A 19,785-nucleotide genomic window follows, 5' to 3' on the forward strand; every position below is an offset into this window, starting at 1 on the left:
TTTCGGCTGATCTTTAAAAGAGCTCTGGTCAATAGTGCTCTATTTTGTTTTTCAATCATATCAGGCCATATTTCGGGAGCGAACAATGCTGGGCTCACGGTCTTGCGCATTCTTCCTCAGGAAATGTGGGGAAGCAGGTAATCGAAGATTCAGCACTAGCAGTTTCCGTTTTCAGGACGTCGAAATCAAGGTGGACGGTGTTAGTGTGAAAATTGAGGCAGGGTCTTCAATCATTCAAGCGGCAGATAAAGCTGGTATCATGATTCCAAGATATTGCTACCATGACAAACTAGCCATTGCGGGAAATTGTCGCATGTGTCTTGTTGAAATTGAAAAGTCTCCCAAGATGGCAGCCGCTTGTGCCATGCCAGTGATGAACGGAATGTCAGTGCTCACGAATTCTGAAAAAGTGAAGAAAGCTAGAGAAGGAATTACAGAATTCTTGCTGTACAATCATCCTCTTGATTGTCCTGTGTGCGACCAAGGTGGGGAATGTGATCTTCAAGAACAAACACTTCGGTATGGTTCGGATAGGGGTAGGTTTCATGAGATTTCCGGCAAACGAGCCGTCGAGAATAAGGCACTTGGGCCCTTGATCAAAACGTCGATGAACAGGTGTATTCACTGTACTCGATGTGTGAGATTCTTGAATGATGTTGCTGGGGCTCCTGAAATGGGAAGCACTGGTAGGGGTAATGATCTCCAGATTGGTACTTACGTGGAGAGAAACGTGAATTCCGAGATGAGTGGAAATGTGATTGATCTGTGCCCGGTCGGAGCTCTGACTTCGAAACCTTACGCCTTTAAGGCCCGTCCTTGGGAGCTGAAGCGGACTGAGACACTAGATGTCATGGATGCTCTTGGGTCTGCTATTCGCGTTGACAGCAGAGGTTCTGAAATCATGAGAGTTCTTCCTAGACTTAACGACGAGATCAACGAGGAGTGGATCAGTGATAAGACCAGATTTAGCTATGACGGGCTTGCAGTTCAAAGACTGACCAAGCCAATGATAAAGGTGGATCACACGTTTGCTGACGCGACCTGGCACGATGTCTTAAGCTTGATCAAGGAGAAATACGAAGAGCTGAAACCAGCAGAAAATGAAGTCAAGGGCATAGCTGGAGCTCTGGCAGACGTTGAGAGTATGGTTGCTTTGAAAGACTTGATCAATAGAATGAATTCTGAAAACCTTAGTCTTGATGTTCCGATCACCAACATTCCTTCGATTGACTTCCGCTCCAACTATCTGTTCAATTCGACCATCGAGCGCATCGATGAATGTGATCAGTTGCTTTTAGTTGGCACTAACCCAAGGCACGAGGCTCCTTGCCTGAACGCAAAGCTGAGAAATAGATGGCTCAACTCTAACATGGAGGCTTCTCTGATTGGTGAAGAATTTGATTCGACCTTTGAATATGAGTATTTTGGCTCCTCTGCAAACGATTTGGTCAAGGCATTGAAAGGCAAACTTGGAGATAAGCTAGCGAATGCACAAAAACCAATGGTTATCGTCGGTTCCGGTGTATTGGAGAACGGGGACTCGCTTGCAATTCAGAAGATCCTTGCCTTGTTCGCTGCCGGAAAACCAAACTTCAATAACAGTGATTGGAAGGCAATCAACCTGCTTCACAGAGAAGCAGCCAGAGCTGGTGCCTTGGATATCGGGTTCTACAATGAAAGTGCCAAGGTCAAAGCAGCCAGTCCAAAGATTGTCTTTTTGTTGGGCGCAGATGAGATTGCTCCCACAGCCATCCCTAAAGAGTCATTTGTTATTTACATTGGCTCTCACGGAGATGTTGGTGCTTCGCTGGCAGATGTGATTCTTCCAGGAGCAGCATTCACCGAAAAGAGCGCGACTTACGTCAATACTGAAGGTCGTGCTCAGCTTACTCGTGCTGCCCTTGGACCTCCAGGTTCTGCTAGACATGATTGGCAAATCATAAAAGCCATAAGCGAATATGTTGGTCTGGGTTTACCATATGAACATGAAATGCAATTGAGGTCTAGAATGTTGAACATCGCTCCACATTTGGTGAACTACGACGTCGTTGAACCTACATCTACTGAACTTTATACCTTGAGCTTGAATATCGCAGCCACATTCAAAGTGGGTGCTATCAAAGGCGAGACATTGAAGAATCCAATAGAGAACTTTTACTTCACGGACGTCATTTCTAGAAACTCCAAAACTATGGCCCAATGTGTGGGAAGCTTTGGACCGAAGATTGAGAAGATCCACGACGAGAATGCTCATCTTTACTTAGGTATAACCTGAGCCCACCAGTGTCTCTATTTATTATTATTATTTATTACTATGACATCAATCTTTTCAATCAACAAAGACGTGACAGCGGGGCAGAATTCCAGGATGGGCGAGAACAAATGCGGCACATTGATTTCGCGACCTTTTTTTGCTCGGAGCAGATGATATGCAGGCTGCCACGTCATTGATCAGTAGAGTAGTCTCAAATTCTTTACCTTTGGTAACAGTTTTGTAGACCGGCAAAACCTTATTTTTGGACAATATAGCGTAGAGCTTGTCAGACGAGGTTTCATCCACCTCTGACTGGGGCATTAATGCTGGCAGAGGTATATCGAAGTCTTCAGGGTTTGCTTTCAGCCGTCTTGTATTCATGTTAGGTTTTTCCTCGATGGCGTTTGGAATAACCGAAACTTCCTTCGGGGTGGCTTCCCGCAGCTTGATATACTTTTCAATGACCTCTCTCTTGCTCAACGCATCCTCTGCAGCTTTGAGCCCGGCCTGTTTCAAATTCGATCCTTCTCCTTCTCCAATTACTTCATCACCAATCATGCACTGAACAATAAAAGAGACATCAAAACCGTTTCCAGTTTGTTTGGTGATATAGCGTGGGGGTAGTGCTGCTGATCCTATAAGAGCGTACAGTCGTGCCTTTGCATCATTATTGAGATTCTTCTGATTGAACCTCTCCGTTAGCTTGGAAAGTTGCGGTGTGATAAGCTGATCTAACCATTTTTTTATCGTGTCCAAGTTAGAATAGTTGCTGTCAACGTACAACCCGCCAACATAAGCTTCAAAGACATCTGAGTAGATTTTGTGCTTACCCTTCTGGAATGCAGCATCCTTGGCAAAATTCACAACCAGTTTCTCGGGAAAGCCGTACTTTTCAGAGAATTGGCCAAGAGAGCTGTTACAGACTAGCTGAGAGCGTAAAATGGATAATTCTCCTTCGTCGTAGCTCGGATATCGCTCAAACAGTATTTGTGTAACGAGGGCGTTGATGATCGAATCTCCTAAAAACTCTAATCGCTCGTTGTTCGACTCCAAAATCTCTTTCTTAGAAAGATGGTTGCTGTTACTGACTGCAGACCGATGTGTGAAGACTCTCGCTTCTGTAACCGGGTCCTCAATTCGGGGAAGTGGAGGAATGCCTGTGTTGAGTATATCATTTTTCAGATGTGTATTGCTCTTGTGTCGTTTGACTTTGAGTCTCATTTTGCTTGATCCCTTCAACTTTGTGCTCTCGTCAAAATCTGCTATTTGGTCAAATATTTTTAGCTTTCCACTCTCATAGAGATCCTTCAGCCTCGCAGCGAGCTGAAGCTTCTGATTTCTTTGAAGAGCCAGCAAAACCTCATTTCCATCTTTCTGCTTCTGTATGTTAGCCAAAGAGTTGCGCAGCTGCTCAGAATTTAACGACTCTTTGATTATCTGACGGATGCTATGCTGTAATTGGGTGACAGCGTACTCTATTGCCACTGCCCTTCTGGAGGTTAGATCGTTTTCTGAAGAGGCTCCCGTATCAGGGGCCTTCGTATCTGGTGTCGTATCCACGTCTTCTGTCCTCTTGCGTTTGGACTTCATCAATATTCGTGGAAAAAAATACCTGGCACAGCCTTTAATATATATGACGGCTATCTGTATTATACACTGGAATCAAAATCTAAATTTCTCTTCTTTCTTTTCGTGATTGTGTAGTCCCTTGCGCCTCTTCGAAGGCGGCACAGATTCGTCGTCTCCGGTGCGTTTCAGATCGTAAGCGAGAGTTTCGGAACCGTAGATGCTTTCGTGATGTCCGCCTTTTTTCTCCTTCAGAACTGTGTAGAGCTTCTTGGGACGACCATCGTCCGTTTCGTCGGCATCTCGCTGCGCTTGGGAGTTCTTTGATGGAGCGCTCTCAGCTTCGAGGCTATCAATAAACACATCCCCTGCAGAAGCGACGTACTGTGTGCCCGGCTCTTGCTCAGTTCGCGAGGGCCGCTGGTCTTCTTCTTCCTCTGCTCTTTGATTTGCTTCCTCTTCACTCTCGCTCTCGTATACTTCTTCCAATTCTCCCCACCTCGTGCGATCCACAGGCTCTGCTCTGTTGATCACAGTCCTTTGGTCTTTGTCAAAAGAGACGGTTCCGTCTGAGTTGATGCGCATATAAGGATAAGCTGGCGGTGGTCCAAGTTTCTGGAATTTTTCATACCATGGTGGCAATTTCGATTTGGGACCAATCATGCCCAGAGCTTCACGGAGGCGATGACTCATGACACCTGGGCGATACTTGCTGACTTTGAAGGGTCCAAGGAGCTCGATGCTCTCCAAGCCTTCAAAATAGACTTCTCCATAGCGCAGGAGATCCGGCTTTGTCTGGTTTTTGAAAAATGCGTCGTACAATTTGTTGAAATCGATGTCTAGTTGACCCATACGTGGTTGCACTCTTTCTCTCATTCGCTGTTTCAAGGTTGTTTCTTTATCGTTCATCGAGCTCCTCATCTGTATGATTCCCGTATCTGCAATGAATTTAGGCAACTGGTAAGGAGGCCTGTCGTAGTTTCTTCTGCCCATTAGAAATCCTTTGGCAGCACCCCAGTGTTGCGGCACAGGAATCGCATTATGAAGTGTTTTTAGATACACGAGAAGTCGCGGATCCGGTGAGTTGACGTCGGCCATCTCCAAGAGTTCAGGTCTGTCCGACTCGGCTTTCAAGTATGCCAACGGAATTTGGTACTTTTTCTTGAACTGACGTTTTGATAGCTGCTCCGGAAGATCATCTTTTTCAAACCCCTCGTACTCCGACTTAGCCTCTTCTGGTTTCTGTTCATCGTGATGTGCGTCCTCTCTTGGCGATTCCCTCGGCCTATTGAATTTATCAAGGATAGCCTGGTAATCAGCAAAACCGTCTAGAGGGGCGTCTTCAACGACCACGTCTACGGGCGATTCCGGTGTTTCTGCCCCATTCACATCATTTTGAATATCAGAGGGCTGCTTCTGGACGGTCTCAGACAAGCTCTTCTTCTGCTTCGCACGTTCCCTTCGGAGCTGGTTTTTTGTTTTGTGAACCATCTGAATAAAAAAATAATCTTCGGCTGTGCTTTTTGGAACATGTCTGAGACAAGTGATAATGCAAACAGACCTGCGTCCGACGAGCCGGTCTCCAGTGAATCAAGTCTACGTGTGGGCATGAACGACGCACCCAAAGCCCAGCTGTCTGTGAGCGAGATTACACAGAAATTGAGCTCCGAACTGAACGGCGCGCTGGACGAACTGGCAAAAATAGATAAGGCTCTCAACAGAACATACGACAGCATCGAACACAAGATCGGCCAACTAGCCAAACAGTAAATAGCATTTATAACTTAGATTGAGCCGTGCTGAAAATCTTTCATGTTATTTTCACTACCTGTGCGAAGGCTCAGCACGAAGGTCATCTCCAATCCAGGCTTCAACTCGGTAGAGTCGTACCTTAGCTACGCGCAGGTCGCGGGAACGTCTCCGAAATCAACGGTGTTCAGGGGATCTTTGTACGAAATCTCATTTGCAGAGTTCCTTGTTGATCACTTGAATCTGAGACGAATGGTACTCCAAGGAGGTGCGAACGATAAAGGTATCGATATGCAAGCCACCTGGAACCTGAAGCAACTGAAACGGGTACCTGAGAACCCTGCAGATGTCTTCTTGGGCCCAGCTCTCAAGCACGTCGTTCCCTTTGTCGAACAAAAACAGAATGATGCCTTCAAGGTGCATCTGTACGTGCAATGCAAATGCTGGAAGCGAAGCAAAATGGACGCTAAAATGGTTCGCGAGCTCACAGGTACATTTGCAGACTTCTTCGCTAGAGAAAAGTTACAAAATAGGGCGCTGGTCATGTTTGTCACTCCTACAGGTGCCACAAAAGTCGGGTTCGCAGATTTCGACTCAAGCGTGGTTCCCATGATATTCGTCAAGTTCAGCGTACCGGAGCTCAAGTCCCCAGGTTTGGACCCATACAAGGCCGAAAATTACATCAAAGGCAGAGCCGAAAGCTTCTACTGCAACCCGATAGCACAAGCACTGTTATCCGGACTCGACTGGAAGGCATTTGCAAATACAATTGTACGCAATCAAAAATAAAAAGATCTTCAAACTACTCAGGGATCTTGGATCCACGCTTGACCGCCTCGATCTCTCCGATGTTCTTGAGCCATTGAGAGAGTCTTGGGAAATTATCGATTTCCTCAAATCTGCCAGAGTTGACCCAAGGCCAAGAGCAAAGATCGGCAATTGACAGGTGGTCGCCCACTAGATATCCTGTCTTGTTGCGAGCTAGTCTCTCCTCCAAAACAGAGAACAATCTGATTGTCTCCTTTTTGTATCTCTCAATTGCGTATGGAATCTTCTCGGGAGCGAAGTAAGCAAAGTGGTGGTACTGGCCCTTCATTGGACCCAGACCAGCCATTTGGAAGAAGACCCACTCCAATTGTTCGTAATACAAATCAGTGCCGTACTCATAACTGTATTTTCTGTCCTTGTCGTATTTGTCGCAAAGGTACATCATAATGGCAGCACTCTCATTGACATGGGTCACTTTTCCATTGGCGGAAACATCGGTAAGAGAAGGTATTCTTCCATTAGGGTTGAATTGGAGATACCAATCCTCCTTACATTCGCCTCTCATGATATCGATTTTGCGGACATGGTAATCCAGACCTAGTAACTCCAGCAAAATTGACACCTTCTGGCCATTTGGAGTAGCCAGAGAATACAATTTGATGTAAGGAGCCTCCAGACCAGATTCCTTAGGATCGCTTTCGTCAATAATGTAGTGAACCATTCTTTGTGAAGTCAATTGAGAAGAAAACGTAGATGTGTGACCAATTTAGGGAACTGCCTTTTCTCGTAGACTATGGCATGCATACAAATATTGCTGTTTGAGCCATCTTAGTAAGCATGCGTGAGTCGCGTCGATCGACTCCTACGTATTTTTTCGTATTTGGCCTAGTGACTTCAGCCATGGAGGTGTCTCTTTCCGTTGAGGAAACGAACCAATTACGGGCAAAGCTGGGTCTTCCACTGATTTCTACTGTTGATAAACCTTTGGCTGCTCAAAAAAAGGGGAATAGCCCGGATGAAACGAACAAACTAAGATCACAGTTAGGACTTTCGTTGATCACATCAGAAAAAACAGATAATGACCCGGAGTACGAGAATTATAAAAAAGTGGAGGATGCGCGCATAAAGCAAGAACGATTGGATGAGCTGCAGCAGCGAATATCCAAAACGAAGAGCGATCTGCAACGGCGAAAGCTGGAATCAGGGGAAACCCTTTTAGCGAGATTAGACAAGGAAGAGATCAACGACGATGAATGGTTGGCTAAATTGGGAACCCCACGGGAACGAAATATAACACGCAAGAGAAAGTCAACTATCGAGGACGATGATCTACAGGGTGTAAATGTTGCTCACAGCAAAGAAGATTATGCAGAGCTATTGGGAGAAAGCCAAGAAGTCGTGTTCACGCTGAAAGACAAGAGCGTGTTCGACGAAGAAGAAGACGAACTTGAAAACCACGAGCTTGTTAAACGTAAACGAGTCAAAGAAGTTCTGGAGGGTCAGGTGAAAGAGAAAAAAACCGACGATAATAATGGACAGGATAATGGATTTAAAATCGGGGAGAAAATAATTCCTAAGAAGCAAACAAAGAAGCTCGTTTTATTGGACTTGGATGATGATGAGCAGGAGTCTCAGCCATCTGACTACAGTGCCCCAGTAATCAAGAAGTTAAAATGTGGGGTTAGAAACAAACGGCGTGATAAAGAAGAGCTGAAGGAGGCTAATTTTCAGCAATTGAAGCTCATTAATGAGGATTTGGAAAAAGATGACGACATTGAGTTGAACAGATTTTTGTCTGCCTCAAGACGACGAAGACAGGAATCACGCCCTATAGCGATTGAAGAAGAACGCCCGGAAATTGGAGCAGTGGTGTTAGACGAAGACGCAGATTTCTTGGAGAAGCTCAACGGTGACGACGCTGTTGAGGACACAGTAATGGGACGTGACGCTGCTGACACGACGGAGTCCAAAGCTAGCCTCACTCATGTTTCTGAAAAACTCGCTGTGCTTCATGACGAAGTCGATGCGAATATGGGATTGTCCCGTACCCTTAAGCTTTTGAAAGACAGATCAGAGCTCGCCCCAAAGTCAGATGGGTCCAGAATCAACTTGGTTTATAGAGATGACAAGGGCAAGGTTCTCAGTCAGAAGGAAGCCTATAAGTATCTGTCTCATCGGTTCCATGGACATAAGAAATAGTTTAATACTTATGCTAGGCTGTATTCAGCTGAGCAGTAAAAAAATTGGTTCCTAGCAGGATCGAACTGCTGATCCCCGCGTTATTAGCACGATGCCTTAACCAACTGGGCCAAGGAACCTGGAACGGTTAAATTCCAACAGCCGCTACTTATAAAATTATAATACAGACAGTTTCCAAGCACGCGTCAAGGTCAGCACTTCCAAGTTTTTCGCGTTATGTCTTCAGATCAGCACTTAGACAAAAAAAAGAAACTGGAACCAACAATGCAGCCCCTGAAAGTGTATCTCCGTTCCTCGAAGGCCAAAGCCCCAACCAGAGGCTCTGCGTTGGCTGCTGGGTATGACTTGTACGCCTCTGAGAAGGCCGTCATTCCTGGACATGGCCAAGGACTGGTGGCTACTGACATCAGCATTATCGTCCCCGAAGGCACTTACGGACGCGTTGCTCCTCGTTCTGGACTTGCGGTCAAACATGGAATCTCGACAGGCGCAGGAGTTATTGATGCTGATTATCGTGGAGAAGTGAAAGTTGTTCTTTTCAACCACTCTAGCAAGGACTTTGAAATCAAGGAAGGTGACCGTATTGCACAGCTTGTTCTCGAAAAAATTGTGATGACTGAGGTTAATGAGCTGACCACGGAGCAGTGGGAGGAAGAGACCACTGAGAGAGGTGAAGGGGGATTTGGATCTACTGGAGGATTTGGAAAGATATAATTAATAGTCTGCTATAGAAATATGAATTTTAAAAGTTTCATCAAAATTAAGAAGATGCGTTTGATGAGTCTCCAAAACTCGACGATGATCCAGACGATCCAGAGTGCTAACACAATCAAGTTTTCCAAAAATGAGTACACGAGCTGGAACAGCCATTCATCGTTGGTGTTTGAGAGCTGATCTTTCTTCTCCTGTATATTTCTTATCCTCAAAGTGATAGATGTATTAATTTCACCGTTCGTTCTGTCACAATACCCCAGTAACTCTTCGATTTTGTACGACTTGGCGTTGTTGAACTGGTTGAATTTGTCCAGAATTGCGTCAACTTTATTAATGGTCGTTTGCAGCGATTGTGATATCTGACTAGTTTGCGCTCGCGTAGATTTGAATAGTTCGAGCTGCCTTTTAATTTCACGGCCTCTGGAGGCAATTATGTCCTCGCGATTATAGTCTGCGATGCGGATCCTCGACTGTGCAAGAGCAAGCTTGCTTTGGAGACCCTTGAACATCTTTTTTTGGTCCGCAAAATCATCGCAATTTCCTGTTTCTTCGCTATCTGTCCGATGCGCTGGCGATAGCGATTCGCTCGATTTTCCACCTTGAGAAAGGAAACTCAGCTTATCTATACTTGAATTGCGCGAAGAAGGGGTATAAGGGGTATCAAAATCCTCGTCACTCTTCAAAGACCTAGTATGGCCAGGAGTGCGTTTTAAACTGTTCAGTCGATAGTGCTCTAGTCGAGCAAGAGACGCAGAGCTTTCGTTCACACGGGCAAGCGAACTGAGTCGTCGATCGTCCAGGGAGCTGTCATCGTCCTCCTTCTGAAACTCGCCATCAAATCCAACAAACAGTTGCTCATGAAGACTCTTCAGCCGCCTATTTTTCTGTGGACTCTGCTTCGTGCTGTCTAGCTTGGGAAACCAAAGCTCCCCGTTTGGCCTCTTCAACTCATGCCAGTGCTTTTCTCTCCAAGTGATATCGGTATAGTATTCGTTCAGGTTCACCTGCCAGATAAGGTGTTGTCTGTTGTACTTGCTAAACACTCGTGAGGGGGGTTTGTAGTCCCCTAGAGGAAAGGTAGTGAGCTTTTCATCGTATTTCTTTCTGATACGTCGGTTTCGTATAATTTGCAACGGGTTAAATACTCCCTCAACTCCTTCGTATAGCGGACGCTGAGGATCACTATCATCGTAATGCACTGTGTTCTGGTAAAGTTCGATGAACTCATAGTAGCTTTGAATGATTGTCTTCACTTTCTCTGCTCGCTTCCTGCAGATTTGAAACGATCTATTCTGGCGGAGGTTTGGACTGATCTTAGCGCGAGGGTCAATAGAAATCATGGGATCATGAACCTGATCTCTACTTAGCTTGAGATCGTGGACAAGCGACTTCCGAGCGTCCAGAAGCTCCTGTGTTTCTTCTACCAGACTGTCATGCTTATCAGAATCGTTTGTCAGAGTGGAGCTGAGAAGACTGTTATGTGAGGTAAACCCATTAGGCTCCGTGGGTACCTTTATCGGCTTGTATTTCTTGAGGTTGAGCTGCGTATCCAGTACAACAGTCATTGCATTTTAAATTTAATAGTGGTTCTATCTTTTATTCACACCCCAAACCCAGAAACGAATTACTTGTTTCACCTTATGTCTTACTACTTCGCCATAATTGGAACCAACGATGGCCCGCTATACGAGTTAGAAATAGGTACCTACAAGCAGTCTGGAGATGGAAAACCCAATTTTCCACTGGAAATCAGAGAGCTACAGCAATTTATTGTGAACGCTTCACTCGATATACTTCAAGATCAACAGTTCAAAAACAACCAGATATTCTTCAAAAACCTCGACGCATTCTATGGCTATCAAGTGTACAGCTATCTTACACAGGGAAACATTAAATTCATCATATCAACAAACGTGAAAAACCAAGACGAAAGTATACGACAGTTTTTCATAGAGGTCAACGAATTGTATGTGAAAAACCTACTGAACCCGTTCTACAACATCAACGATCCAATACGCAGTGTTGGATTCGACTCTAGAGTGTGTCTTCTCGCTAAAAAATACCTATAATACATTATAGTCCTGACAACTAATATACAATTACCCCAGTTCAGAAAACCCTTTGAGTAGATCCAGCGGCGACACTTTATTGCCGTCGTTATCGTGGTCAATCAGTTGAGTCATCTTGCGCGATATCTCACGGATTGTAGCTTCGGTCAACGTGTTGACTGCATTTTTAGATTGCTTTAGTTTATGCACCATCAGCTTAATGTTTTCCAGAATGCGCAGTAAGCGAAGTTTGTCCAGGCGCGCTTTGTAAGACTCCAATGACGCCAATTGGTCCACAATTTCGCCCAGCTTTTCTTGTATTAGACTATCACTTTGCAGGTGTGCATCGACCTGGATTTTGGGCAGTTTTGCTATTTTTCTGACTTCCATCCACTGGGCTTCTTCTTTATTAAGCTCTGCGAGCTTCTTCTCATACAGCTCAAGCGTGTGCATGTTTTCCTCGTTGGCTTTGTTGGGCAAAACTATGATTGGCTTATTAAGGTTTGCGGTACTGCCGTGGTCGACTTCGTTGTCGTCGTCTTCTGCCAGCCACCAACTGGTATTTATTTTCCCGTCGGCTAGGTCTCTGATTACTTCATCTTCGATCACATTGGCTATGCTCTCTGCGGTACTGATTTTCTTTTTGGGACCTTTACTCGCTCCTCTTTTGGCACACCAAACCATCAATTGTCTCATCTTATGGGGATCCGGTAGGTCTTGTGACACATGTCTATATAGTTCCTCGACAGGTATTTCGCGGTCCGGCTCAGCAACAAAACCATTGCCAACTGACGATAATCGCTTGCCTCTATTGCTCAGCGACGATCTGCGTTTTTTAACCTCGTACTCTGGTTTGACTTCTTTAGTTCGCGCCTGAGATAAAATTTTGGAGAGAGTAGACTGTTTTGGAAGAGCGGGTTTGGGATCTTCGGGTATCAAATCGTGGACAGTTGCTATCTCAAGTTGTGTCTCAACATCATGCTCCTTCGCGGGTGTTTTTGTGTTTCGTGGTTTACGCGTGCGTTTTTCTGATGTCTTGCTCTTCGGAATGATGTTTGATTTCTTTGCGGCTTTTGGTGGCTGGAAAGAAGAATCCATGGAGAATATCTTATCTTCTTCCTCTTCTTCAGACTCCACTATCGAGTCTTGTTCGAGCTCATCCAGAAGGCTGGTTTTGGGCGGTTTGGGCTCGGGTGCTTTTTGAGTAACTTTTTGTCTTTTTCGGGGCTCTTTATTCACAGCAGGCTTTGGCTTATTCTTCGACCCAGGGGGACGTCCGCGTTTACCCGGCACCTTCTTTTTTACTTGCTGTTGAGACGCCCTTTTGAAAATAAAACCATCGTCTTCTTCCTCAAAATCTCCGTTCGCTTGTGTAAGAGTTGATTTGTCAACCGATTCCTGGGATAGAAACTTCCCTAGTCTTCCAGAGCCGCCTTTCTCCAATGTGGTGGAAGAGTTGATTTGACCAGACGTTGTCTCCTCCTGCCTAGGTCGCTGTTTCGCGGACATGCTTGTCTCAAAAAATATATAAACAATCCACGATGCAGATTAAATTCTGTAGTGTCGCGTTTTCTATGCTCGAAAGCTGCAAATCGCTTTCACCAATTGCCAGAAATCAATTGAACATGCAAACGATCCACTAACACGCGATCAATTATCAACAGGATATATATCTTTATATCCTCTTGCTTGTCTACTTTTTTTCGTATCGTCCTGAGTGAGGCTTACTGACACTATAAAATGTTGGCAGAAACATATTTTTCCTCACCCTGACGTTAAAAGTATCCTTCCGGGGACTGAGCACCAGGGGACTTCACGGGCTCTGACGACGACGGGGTCGATCTAAGACGTGATTCGCTTCCGGGAAAAACGTCACCAATTGAATTGGAAGGAAGGATGCCTGGAGTTTGGGGCAGGTTCGAAGCCGATTGGGGTATCATCAGGTTAGCGGAGTCGCTAGATGAATTTTCAAATTGCAAGAATGCGCCGTTCAGGTTGGATTGGTTAGTAGAAGCAGCTTTCTTAAGTTGAGCCTGTAATCTTTCGCGGCCTCTAACCAGGCCTTTGGTCGAAGGTAGAGAGTTGTTACCCAGGGAAGACATTGAAGGGTATGAGGAACTTTGTGAAACGGATGCATTTTGTTGGCCTCCTAGGAAGCTGGGAATGTTTTGCTTGTTGTGGAGATGTGGAGAGGATGACCGCTGAATTGGCTGTCTTATCTGAGACAGATGGGAAGGGGATGATGGCCTCAGAATCTGTGATCCCTGGAGAGCAGGAGGAGTGACTCTTCCGGTAGAGGTGCTTTTACCTAGCCTTGGACGCGGTGCAGTGTAATTGAAATAATCTGCGGGCTCATCAGATGTATTGGAGTCCGGAGAGTTTATTATGATTTTGGCTGCACTTCCAGAAACATTTGGTGGGGAGGTTGGAGTGGTAGAGTGTAATGATACGCCTTCGGAAGCTTGAGTAGTTGAGCTTCCCGATGAAGTATTTCTATGCAAAGATGGTGCGCTTGCACTAGTAACTGGAAGTGATGATAAGCTGTTGCTTTTCTTGTGTCCAGGCTGAGCAGGCATGTCGGGCGAGTTCGATTTCTTGACCGAATGGAAGGATGGGAGATGCAAGGATGAGGAAGAGTGGTTGTTCTGAAACAACTGACTTTGTGAAGTACTGGGATCTCCAGAGACAAATGTGCCATCATCTTTGGACGAACTAGCGTCGCCCGCGTTCATGTTGACGACGGAGGAGGTATTCGAATATGGAATGAGGTATGCGGTGTTAGCCGGGTTGTTTCTTTCTAGTGGATTACTCAACGAGCACAGTTCTGTAAGCTCTTCAAGCCATCTTGATGCAATTTCTGGGGAAGGACATCTAAAAGTGTACTTGGTTTTGGATTCAATTGGTTTACTCGAATTCATCCGGACAATGAATTTTCTTGGATCATTTGGCGATGCACTCACTTTCATATCGTCCAAACTATAGGAGTTCACAGGATGTCTTTCCTTCTTTCGGTCCTCAGTCTTGAATTCATGCATAAAATTGAACGTGAGTACATAGTAGAATCTCGAATAGTTTTTCAGATACTTTGATTTCTTTTCCAGGAATCCTGATATCAAACTTGAGCTAATCCTCTCTTTCTGGTAAGGATAATGAATATCTGACTTCTTTCTGATCTGTTTAACGTTCAGCATTGATTCTTTTGCAGTGAGTTTCAGAAGATTTTTTGCGTTGTCGTTCATGATAAAGTAGTCCCAATCGATGCCAAAATCGTTTTTTAGAAATCCATTCATGAACTCGCTCACCATATTATCCTTTGCAGCATCAAGCTCAGCATTAATCAGATTGACAAAGTTGCGAACACAGTTCTGGACCTCAGTGTACAGAATACTTTCCAGCTGAACGCTCTTATGTTGTAAATCATAATAGCTTTCTTTCAAATGTGCTTCAGTGTAGAGTTGGTCTTTGAGTTGTAGGTCCAGTTTCAGCCGCAGCAAATAAGGGTCCTTTTTGGGCTCCAGTTTGGTGAATTTAAGATGCGTGCCAAGACAGGTGGTTGTTTCGCCCTTCGTGAGTAGCTCCACAGAGGTTATATAATCAGCCAAAATTGCTCCTGTCTTTGCTATCTCGTATTTAAGGTCAGAAGTTTTGAAATCACTGGAGCCTTTTAGTGACGCAATTTGTTTTATCGTCTCGTTCAGACTTTCTTTCAAGTTTTCCAAGCGCGGAATGATTTTCAAAGTGAGTTGGTTATGTGTTATCAGCTCCTTTTCAGCCAAGCTACTGTGATAATTGGACAATGTGCTGGAGATCGAAAGAACAGAGAGATCGCCTACAGGGAGGAATGCTGTTTGAACAAACTTGTTCAGCATGGCTTCTTGGTGAGTGTTGTGTTGATCCAGCTGGTTCAAATTCGTCGAACTCAAGGATTGCCGAAGGTTCTTTGATGCAGATCCCTTGAACTTCAATTTGCCACTGGTTTGTTTCTTCAAAAGCTCTAAATTTTCTAGCATGGCCTTATTACCGAGATATGTCTGCTTCTTGAATATGCTGATCTCTTTGAAGTAGAATATCAACTGCTTGATAATCATTTTCCAGATTGAAAACCGATTGATCAGTTTGTCCACTGGTTTCGGCTCGTCAGCAGAGTTTAGTGGATTATAGTAAGGCGAATTGTAGTTATCTGCCGGAAGGACCTTAGTATGGAACTGAAGAAGCCTGTTGGAGACATCGTACAAATCAGCTTGACCAAAGTAGTCGCTTTGTCCGTCGATTGATGCCTCGTACACACTCTGCGCAGCACCCTCAGGTGTTGATGCCGTTGAGTAGCTCATAGTTGTTGACACCCGATCTAACGTACCCCGTTCCTGATTCTCGTCTAATGGAGCGGATGTACAATCACAATAGTCACAGTCGAGGAGCACGAACAGATGGAATTTAGTGGAGAGACGGCTTGTTCAATTTGCTAAAGAAGAATGGTCCCTTGAATTCCGATCTAGAAAGAATGCCTCGCAGGACTACAAAATTTAGAACGCAAAGGAAGTTGCCCCCTCACACCATAGGGCTAATTACGAATGCAATATTTACATCGTCAAACCGTTCCAAAGACCTGAAAACGTGGTTGCTGGGAACAGCTCCACGTTGAATATCGTCACAGCCCCCTGTATTGGATTTTCGTTTCCGCGTAGCAAGAGAGACTGCTCTGTAGTCGATTTTGGAGGCTCTGATTTTTCGGGCCAATAAATCAGACTGTATGTAACGTACTGCCCTAAAAAGACTAGAACGTCTAAAATAAGTAGTCCGGTTTTGGTAGTAGGTCTAGCCTCTCCTATGATGTTTATGAAGATAGAGTTGTAGCGAAATGTGTCTTTGGAATCGTAAAACTCGATGCTATATTGTGTGTGTAGATTCAGATAAGACACTAGCGAATTATGCGGAATTTCTGGTAGGTGGCTATGATCGCGGTAAAAGAAAAGATGATCCGCAAGCGCTATGCTGTTCATCAAGATCACCTCCACCAGAACTGCTCTCTGGAAATAGATTAACTGGGTCGTTATTGCCTCTTCAGTGATGATTTGTCCTGTCGATAAGAGATTGTACTCGATCCATTGGCGCAAGGTATGCGAGTTAACGCCCGCAAGAAACAATTGCAGCGAGATTCTGATCATCATCTTGAAAAATGATTGATCTTGGAGGTAGATGACTATCAGCTCCAATAATAGAAGTATGTTCAGTGTGTCCATAAATTCTTGCTTGAGACTATTTCGCACCTTGATGAGTTGTGTCACGATCAAAGAGGAGTCTTGCCGTTCTGAGACAGAGTTATAGGACCCAGGAAAAGACCCAGGCATGCTAGAGTTCATGACAAAGGAAGAGAGGAAATATTATGTAGCAATTCTACCACCTCCTTGCACCGTAGAGCAACCGGGGCAGAAGAGCAGGACACTATTAGACAAGCTGTTTGTGGCTTAAGCTGCAATCCAGGCATGGAACTGAGCATGCAGGCTAACTCTGTGATGGGCAAAGGAACTTCGTGCTGGTAGAGATTCGCAGAATCATTCGGCCTACATCAAGAGATCCGGGGTTAGAGTGACAAAAAAAATATATCAAATTTATTTATCATTATTTTATCATGCTCAAGATTGGACGACCACTCGGGCTTCGGCCCGTGCGTGCTTTCAACCCACACATTATATCGTACAGAGTACAGAAATATCAGAATATTCGCATGTACTCGAACACTGATCAGGAGGGCAACGGCGAACAGTTGACGAAGACGGACGGCTCGCCACCAAAGCTCACTCTGGGTCAGAAGATCATGAAGGAAGTGCAACATTATTGGCATGGAACGAAACTTCTAGGCTATGAAATCAAGGTGTCGTCAAAATTGCTTATCAAAATGCTAGCGGGCTACGAATTGACCAGAAGAGAGACCAAACAATTGACTAGAACGACGTCAGATATCCTTAGACTAGTGCCTTTCTCTGTATTCATTCTGGTGCCTTTTGCAGAGCTTTTGCTACCGGTGGCTCTCAAATTGTTCCCTAACATGCTTCCTTCCACATACGAATCAGAGAAGGACCGAAAACGGAAGACATCCAACTTGGCCAATACCAGACAAAAAGCATCGGAGTTTATCCAGAAGACTTTCCGTGAAAGTGGATTAATTTTGCCCACCAAGATAGATGAGGCTGATAAAGAGCTGTTCGTGAAGTTCTTTAAAACCATTCACAGAGGAGCCAAGCCCAGCCACGAAGAACTGATAAAAATAGCAAGATGTTTTAAGAACGACCAGGTTCTAGATAACCTCTCACGTCCTCAATTGGTGGCGATGTCGAGATATATGGGAATGTCTGCATACGGAACAGATGAGATCTTGAGATACCAAATTAGACACAAGCTGATGCAGATCATTAAAGACGACCGTGCCATAGACTACGAAGGTGTCGAAAGTTTAACTGTTCCGGAGCTAAAAACTGCATGTGCCTCGCGCGGAATTAAAACCACTGGAACGTCTCCAGCGCGTTTGCGGGATGACCTGAGAATTTGGTTGGACCTTACATTGAGACAGAAGATTCCGTCCTCTTTGCTTATTCTCTCCTCCACGTTCACATACGGAGAACATGCGGACGACTTTGAGAGCTATTATGACGCACTTTTGGCAGTTCTATCCTCTATTCCAGATGAATTATACAATGTCGCTAAGCTCGAAATGTTCCAAGATGATGATGCGCTGAAGCTCAGTATCCTCAAAGAGCAAGACGAGTTGATCAAGGAAGAGAATTTACGAAGCAAGAATGTCAAGACTGGTTTGAAAGATGATATAAATTTGGATGAATTCGAGGAAAAGAGAGAATCGGAAGAACCGAAGAGACTGAAAGAGCCAGAGACTCCAACGTCGAAAGAGAAGACAGAAGATGAGTCGAAAGAATCGGAGAAAATAAAAGAAACAAGTAAATAAATCACTAATCTTGTGCATGCTTGAGTCTTACACAAGTTATATAAATTCACATGTAAAGGCGCAAACCTGATAGTTCAAGTCTTATTAGTTCAGTCGAACAAGTCATTAATGCTTGAAGGCATTTCAACAATTTGAGTGGAGTAGAACATCTCGATTTCTCTGAGCATCTCAGTGTCCTCTCTGGTGATCAAGTTGATGGCAACACCCTTTCTACCAAATCTACCACCTCTACCGATTCTGTGGATGTAGTTTTCTTTGTTGGATGGCAAGTCGTAGTTGATAACCAACGAAACCTGCTGAACATCAATACCTCTGGCCAGCAAGTCGGTAGAAATCAGAATTCTGGAAGAGCCGGTTCTGAACTCGTTCATGATGGTGTCTCTATCTTGCTGACTCAAGTCGGAGTGGATAGCAGAAACAGTGAAGTTGTTCTCAGTCAACTGTTGGGTGAGGGTTTCGACCTTTCTTCTGGTGTTACAGAATATAACGGCCTGGGTGACAGAGATAGAGTCGTACAAGTCACACAGACAGTCGAATTTGTATTGTTCCTCATCGACATCGATGTAGAACTGCTTGATACCTTCCAGAGTCAGCTCATCCTTCTTGACAAGAATTCTGACTGGGTTTCTCATGAACTTGGTAGTGACCTCCAGAACATCTTGAGGCATGGTAGCGGAAAGCAGCACAACCTGGGTAGTGGTTGGCAGGAAACGGAACACGTTGTAGATTTGCTCTTTGAAACCAGACGATAACATCTCATCAGCCTCATCCATGATGAACATCTTGATGGCATCAGTCTTGAAGTAACCTCTCTCGATCATGTCGTAAACTCTACCTGGGGTACCAACGACAATTTGTGCACCGTTTCTAAGGGCCTCCATATCCTCTTGGACAGCCTTACCACCGATAGAAGCATGAACGGTCAGATCCAAGTGCATACCAATGGCCAGAACGACCTTTTGAATTTGCAAAGCCAATTCTCTTGTTGGGGCGAGAATCAATGCTTGGGTCTTCTTCAGCTTCTCGTCGATTCTTTGCAATGCGGAAATGGTGAAAGTAGCGGTCTTACCGGTACCAGATTGGGCCTGGGCAAGAACATCTCTACCCTCAGTGATTGGCAAGATAGCTCTCTGTTGAATTGCAGAAGGCTGTTCGTAACCGTAAGCGAAAATACCTAAGGGGTTAGAAAAGAACAAAGAGGAACAGGATTTACTTACCTCTGATGATTTCTGGTTTGAGGTTCAGTTCGTCGAAGGTGTAGACGACATTGTCGTAGTTGGATTCGATCAAATTGGAGTCAACTTCCTGGATATTTTCAGATGCCATATTGGACTGTAGTTTAATTGAAGGAGTAAATTTTTTCCAACTTTACGCACACCAGATCCATTTGCTGGAGGAAAATTTTTTTAAGCAGGGTAACAATGGCGAAAAGGACTACTAAGGCCACCATCTTTCGCCTTCGAATGCAGCATCAGGGGCAAAATTACGATTAGTTCCCAAGACAGCTACTTGACTTATCGCCTCGACAT

At 44.7% G+C, this 19,785-nt stretch overlaps 14 protein-coding genes across 14 annotated transcripts; 6 read left to right on the forward strand and 8 right to left on the reverse strand.

The window, feature by feature from the left end:
- Positions 1-85: 85 nt before the first annotated feature.
- On the forward strand, positions 86-2,275 carry KL911_004966 (uncharacterized protein; the record flags this gene model as incomplete). The annotated part of the gene is made up of 1 exon (XM_043200315.1): positions 86-2,275. One exon carries the CDS (start codon positions 86-88, stop codon positions 2,273-2,275), a length of 2,190 nt encoding a protein of 729 aa, XP_043052325.1.
- A 54-nt stretch (positions 2,276-2,329) lies between these two features.
- On the reverse strand, positions 2,330-3,844 carry KL911_004967 (uncharacterized protein; the record flags this gene model as incomplete). The annotated part of the gene is made up of 1 exon (XM_043200316.1): positions 2,330-3,844. One exon carries the CDS (start codon positions 3,842-3,844, stop codon positions 2,330-2,332), a length of 1,515 nt encoding a protein of 504 aa, XP_043052326.1.
- Positions 3,845-3,916: 72 nt separating this feature from the next.
- Positions 3,917-5,311, reverse strand: KL911_004968 (uncharacterized protein; the record flags this gene model as incomplete). Its single annotated transcript, XM_043200317.1, has 1 exon — positions 3,917-5,311. One exon carries the CDS (start codon positions 5,309-5,311, stop codon positions 3,917-3,919), a length of 1,395 nt encoding a protein of 464 aa, XP_043052327.1.
- Positions 5,312-5,350: 39 nt separating this feature from the next.
- KL911_004969 (uncharacterized protein) lies at positions 5,351-6,358 on the forward strand (the record flags this gene model as incomplete). Its single annotated transcript, XM_043200318.1, has 2 exons — positions 5,351-5,586; positions 5,665-6,358. The coding sequence occupies 2 exons, from the start codon at positions 5,351-5,353 to the stop codon at positions 6,356-6,358; spliced, it is 930 nt and encodes a 309-aa protein (XP_043052328.1).
- Positions 6,359-6,371: 13 nt separating this feature from the next.
- Positions 6,372-7,058, reverse strand: KL911_004970 (uncharacterized protein; the record flags this gene model as incomplete). Its single annotated transcript, XM_043200320.1, has 1 exon — positions 6,372-7,058. The coding sequence occupies one exon, from the start codon at positions 7,056-7,058 to the stop codon at positions 6,372-6,374; it is 687 nt and encodes a 228-aa protein (XP_043052329.1).
- A 116-nt stretch (positions 7,059-7,174) lies between these two features.
- On the forward strand, positions 7,175-8,536 carry KL911_004971 (uncharacterized protein; the record flags this gene model as incomplete). The annotated part of the gene is made up of 1 exon (XM_043200321.1): positions 7,175-8,536. The coding sequence occupies one exon, from the start codon at positions 7,175-7,177 to the stop codon at positions 8,534-8,536; it is 1,362 nt and encodes a 453-aa protein (XP_043052330.1).
- Positions 8,537-8,800: 264 nt separating this feature from the next.
- Positions 8,801-9,250, forward strand: KL911_004972 (uncharacterized protein; the record flags this gene model as incomplete). Its single annotated transcript, XM_043200322.1, has 1 exon — positions 8,801-9,250. One exon carries the CDS (start codon positions 8,801-8,803, stop codon positions 9,248-9,250), a length of 450 nt encoding a protein of 149 aa, XP_043052331.1.
- An 11-nt stretch (positions 9,251-9,261) lies between these two features.
- Positions 9,262-10,815, reverse strand: KL911_004973 (uncharacterized protein; the record flags this gene model as incomplete). Its single annotated transcript, XM_043200323.1, has 1 exon — positions 9,262-10,815. The coding sequence occupies one exon, from the start codon at positions 10,813-10,815 to the stop codon at positions 9,262-9,264; it is 1,554 nt and encodes a 517-aa protein (XP_043052332.1).
- A 75-nt stretch (positions 10,816-10,890) lies between these two features.
- KL911_004974 (uncharacterized protein) lies at positions 10,891-11,319 on the forward strand (the record flags this gene model as incomplete). Its single annotated transcript, XM_043200324.1, has 1 exon — positions 10,891-11,319. One exon carries the CDS (start codon positions 10,891-10,893, stop codon positions 11,317-11,319), a length of 429 nt encoding a protein of 142 aa, XP_043052333.1.
- Positions 11,320-11,349: 30 nt separating this feature from the next.
- Positions 11,350-12,807, reverse strand: KL911_004975 (uncharacterized protein; the record flags this gene model as incomplete). The annotated part of the gene is made up of 1 exon (XM_043200325.1): positions 11,350-12,807. One exon carries the CDS (start codon positions 12,805-12,807, stop codon positions 11,350-11,352), a length of 1,458 nt encoding a protein of 485 aa, XP_043052334.1.
- A 266-nt stretch (positions 12,808-13,073) lies between these two features.
- KL911_004976 (uncharacterized protein) lies at positions 13,074-15,629 on the reverse strand (the record flags this gene model as incomplete). The annotated part of the gene is made up of 1 exon (XM_043200326.1): positions 13,074-15,629. The coding sequence occupies one exon, from the start codon at positions 15,627-15,629 to the stop codon at positions 13,074-13,076; it is 2,556 nt and encodes an 851-aa protein (XP_043052335.1).
- Positions 15,630-15,878: 249 nt separating this feature from the next.
- On the reverse strand, positions 15,879-16,658 carry KL911_004977 (uncharacterized protein; the record flags this gene model as incomplete). Its single annotated transcript, XM_043200327.1, has 1 exon — positions 15,879-16,658. The coding sequence occupies one exon, from the start codon at positions 16,656-16,658 to the stop codon at positions 15,879-15,881; it is 780 nt and encodes a 259-aa protein (XP_043052336.1).
- Positions 16,659-16,927: 269 nt separating this feature from the next.
- On the forward strand, positions 16,928-18,256 carry KL911_004978 (uncharacterized protein; the record flags this gene model as incomplete). Its single annotated transcript, XM_043200328.1, has 1 exon — positions 16,928-18,256. One exon carries the CDS (start codon positions 16,928-16,930, stop codon positions 18,254-18,256), a length of 1,329 nt encoding a protein of 442 aa, XP_043052337.1.
- Positions 18,257-18,345: 89 nt separating this feature from the next.
- Positions 18,346-19,582, reverse strand: KL911_004979 (uncharacterized protein; the record flags this gene model as incomplete). The annotated part of the gene is made up of 2 exons (XM_043200329.1): positions 18,346-19,386; positions 19,520-19,582. The coding sequence occupies 2 exons, from the start codon at positions 19,580-19,582 to the stop codon at positions 18,346-18,348; spliced, it is 1,104 nt and encodes a 367-aa protein (XP_043052338.1).
- Positions 19,583-19,785: the final 203 nt, after the last annotated feature.

The sequence above is a fragment of the Ogataea haglerorum genome (genome assembly GCF_019207285.1).
Source record: "Ogataea haglerorum isolate 81-453-3 chromosome Unknown 81-453-3_NODE_17_length_200138_cov_96.082680, whole genome shotgun sequence".
Taxonomy (NCBI): Eukaryota; Fungi; Ascomycota; class Pichiomycetes; order Pichiales; family Pichiaceae; genus Ogataea; species Ogataea haglerorum.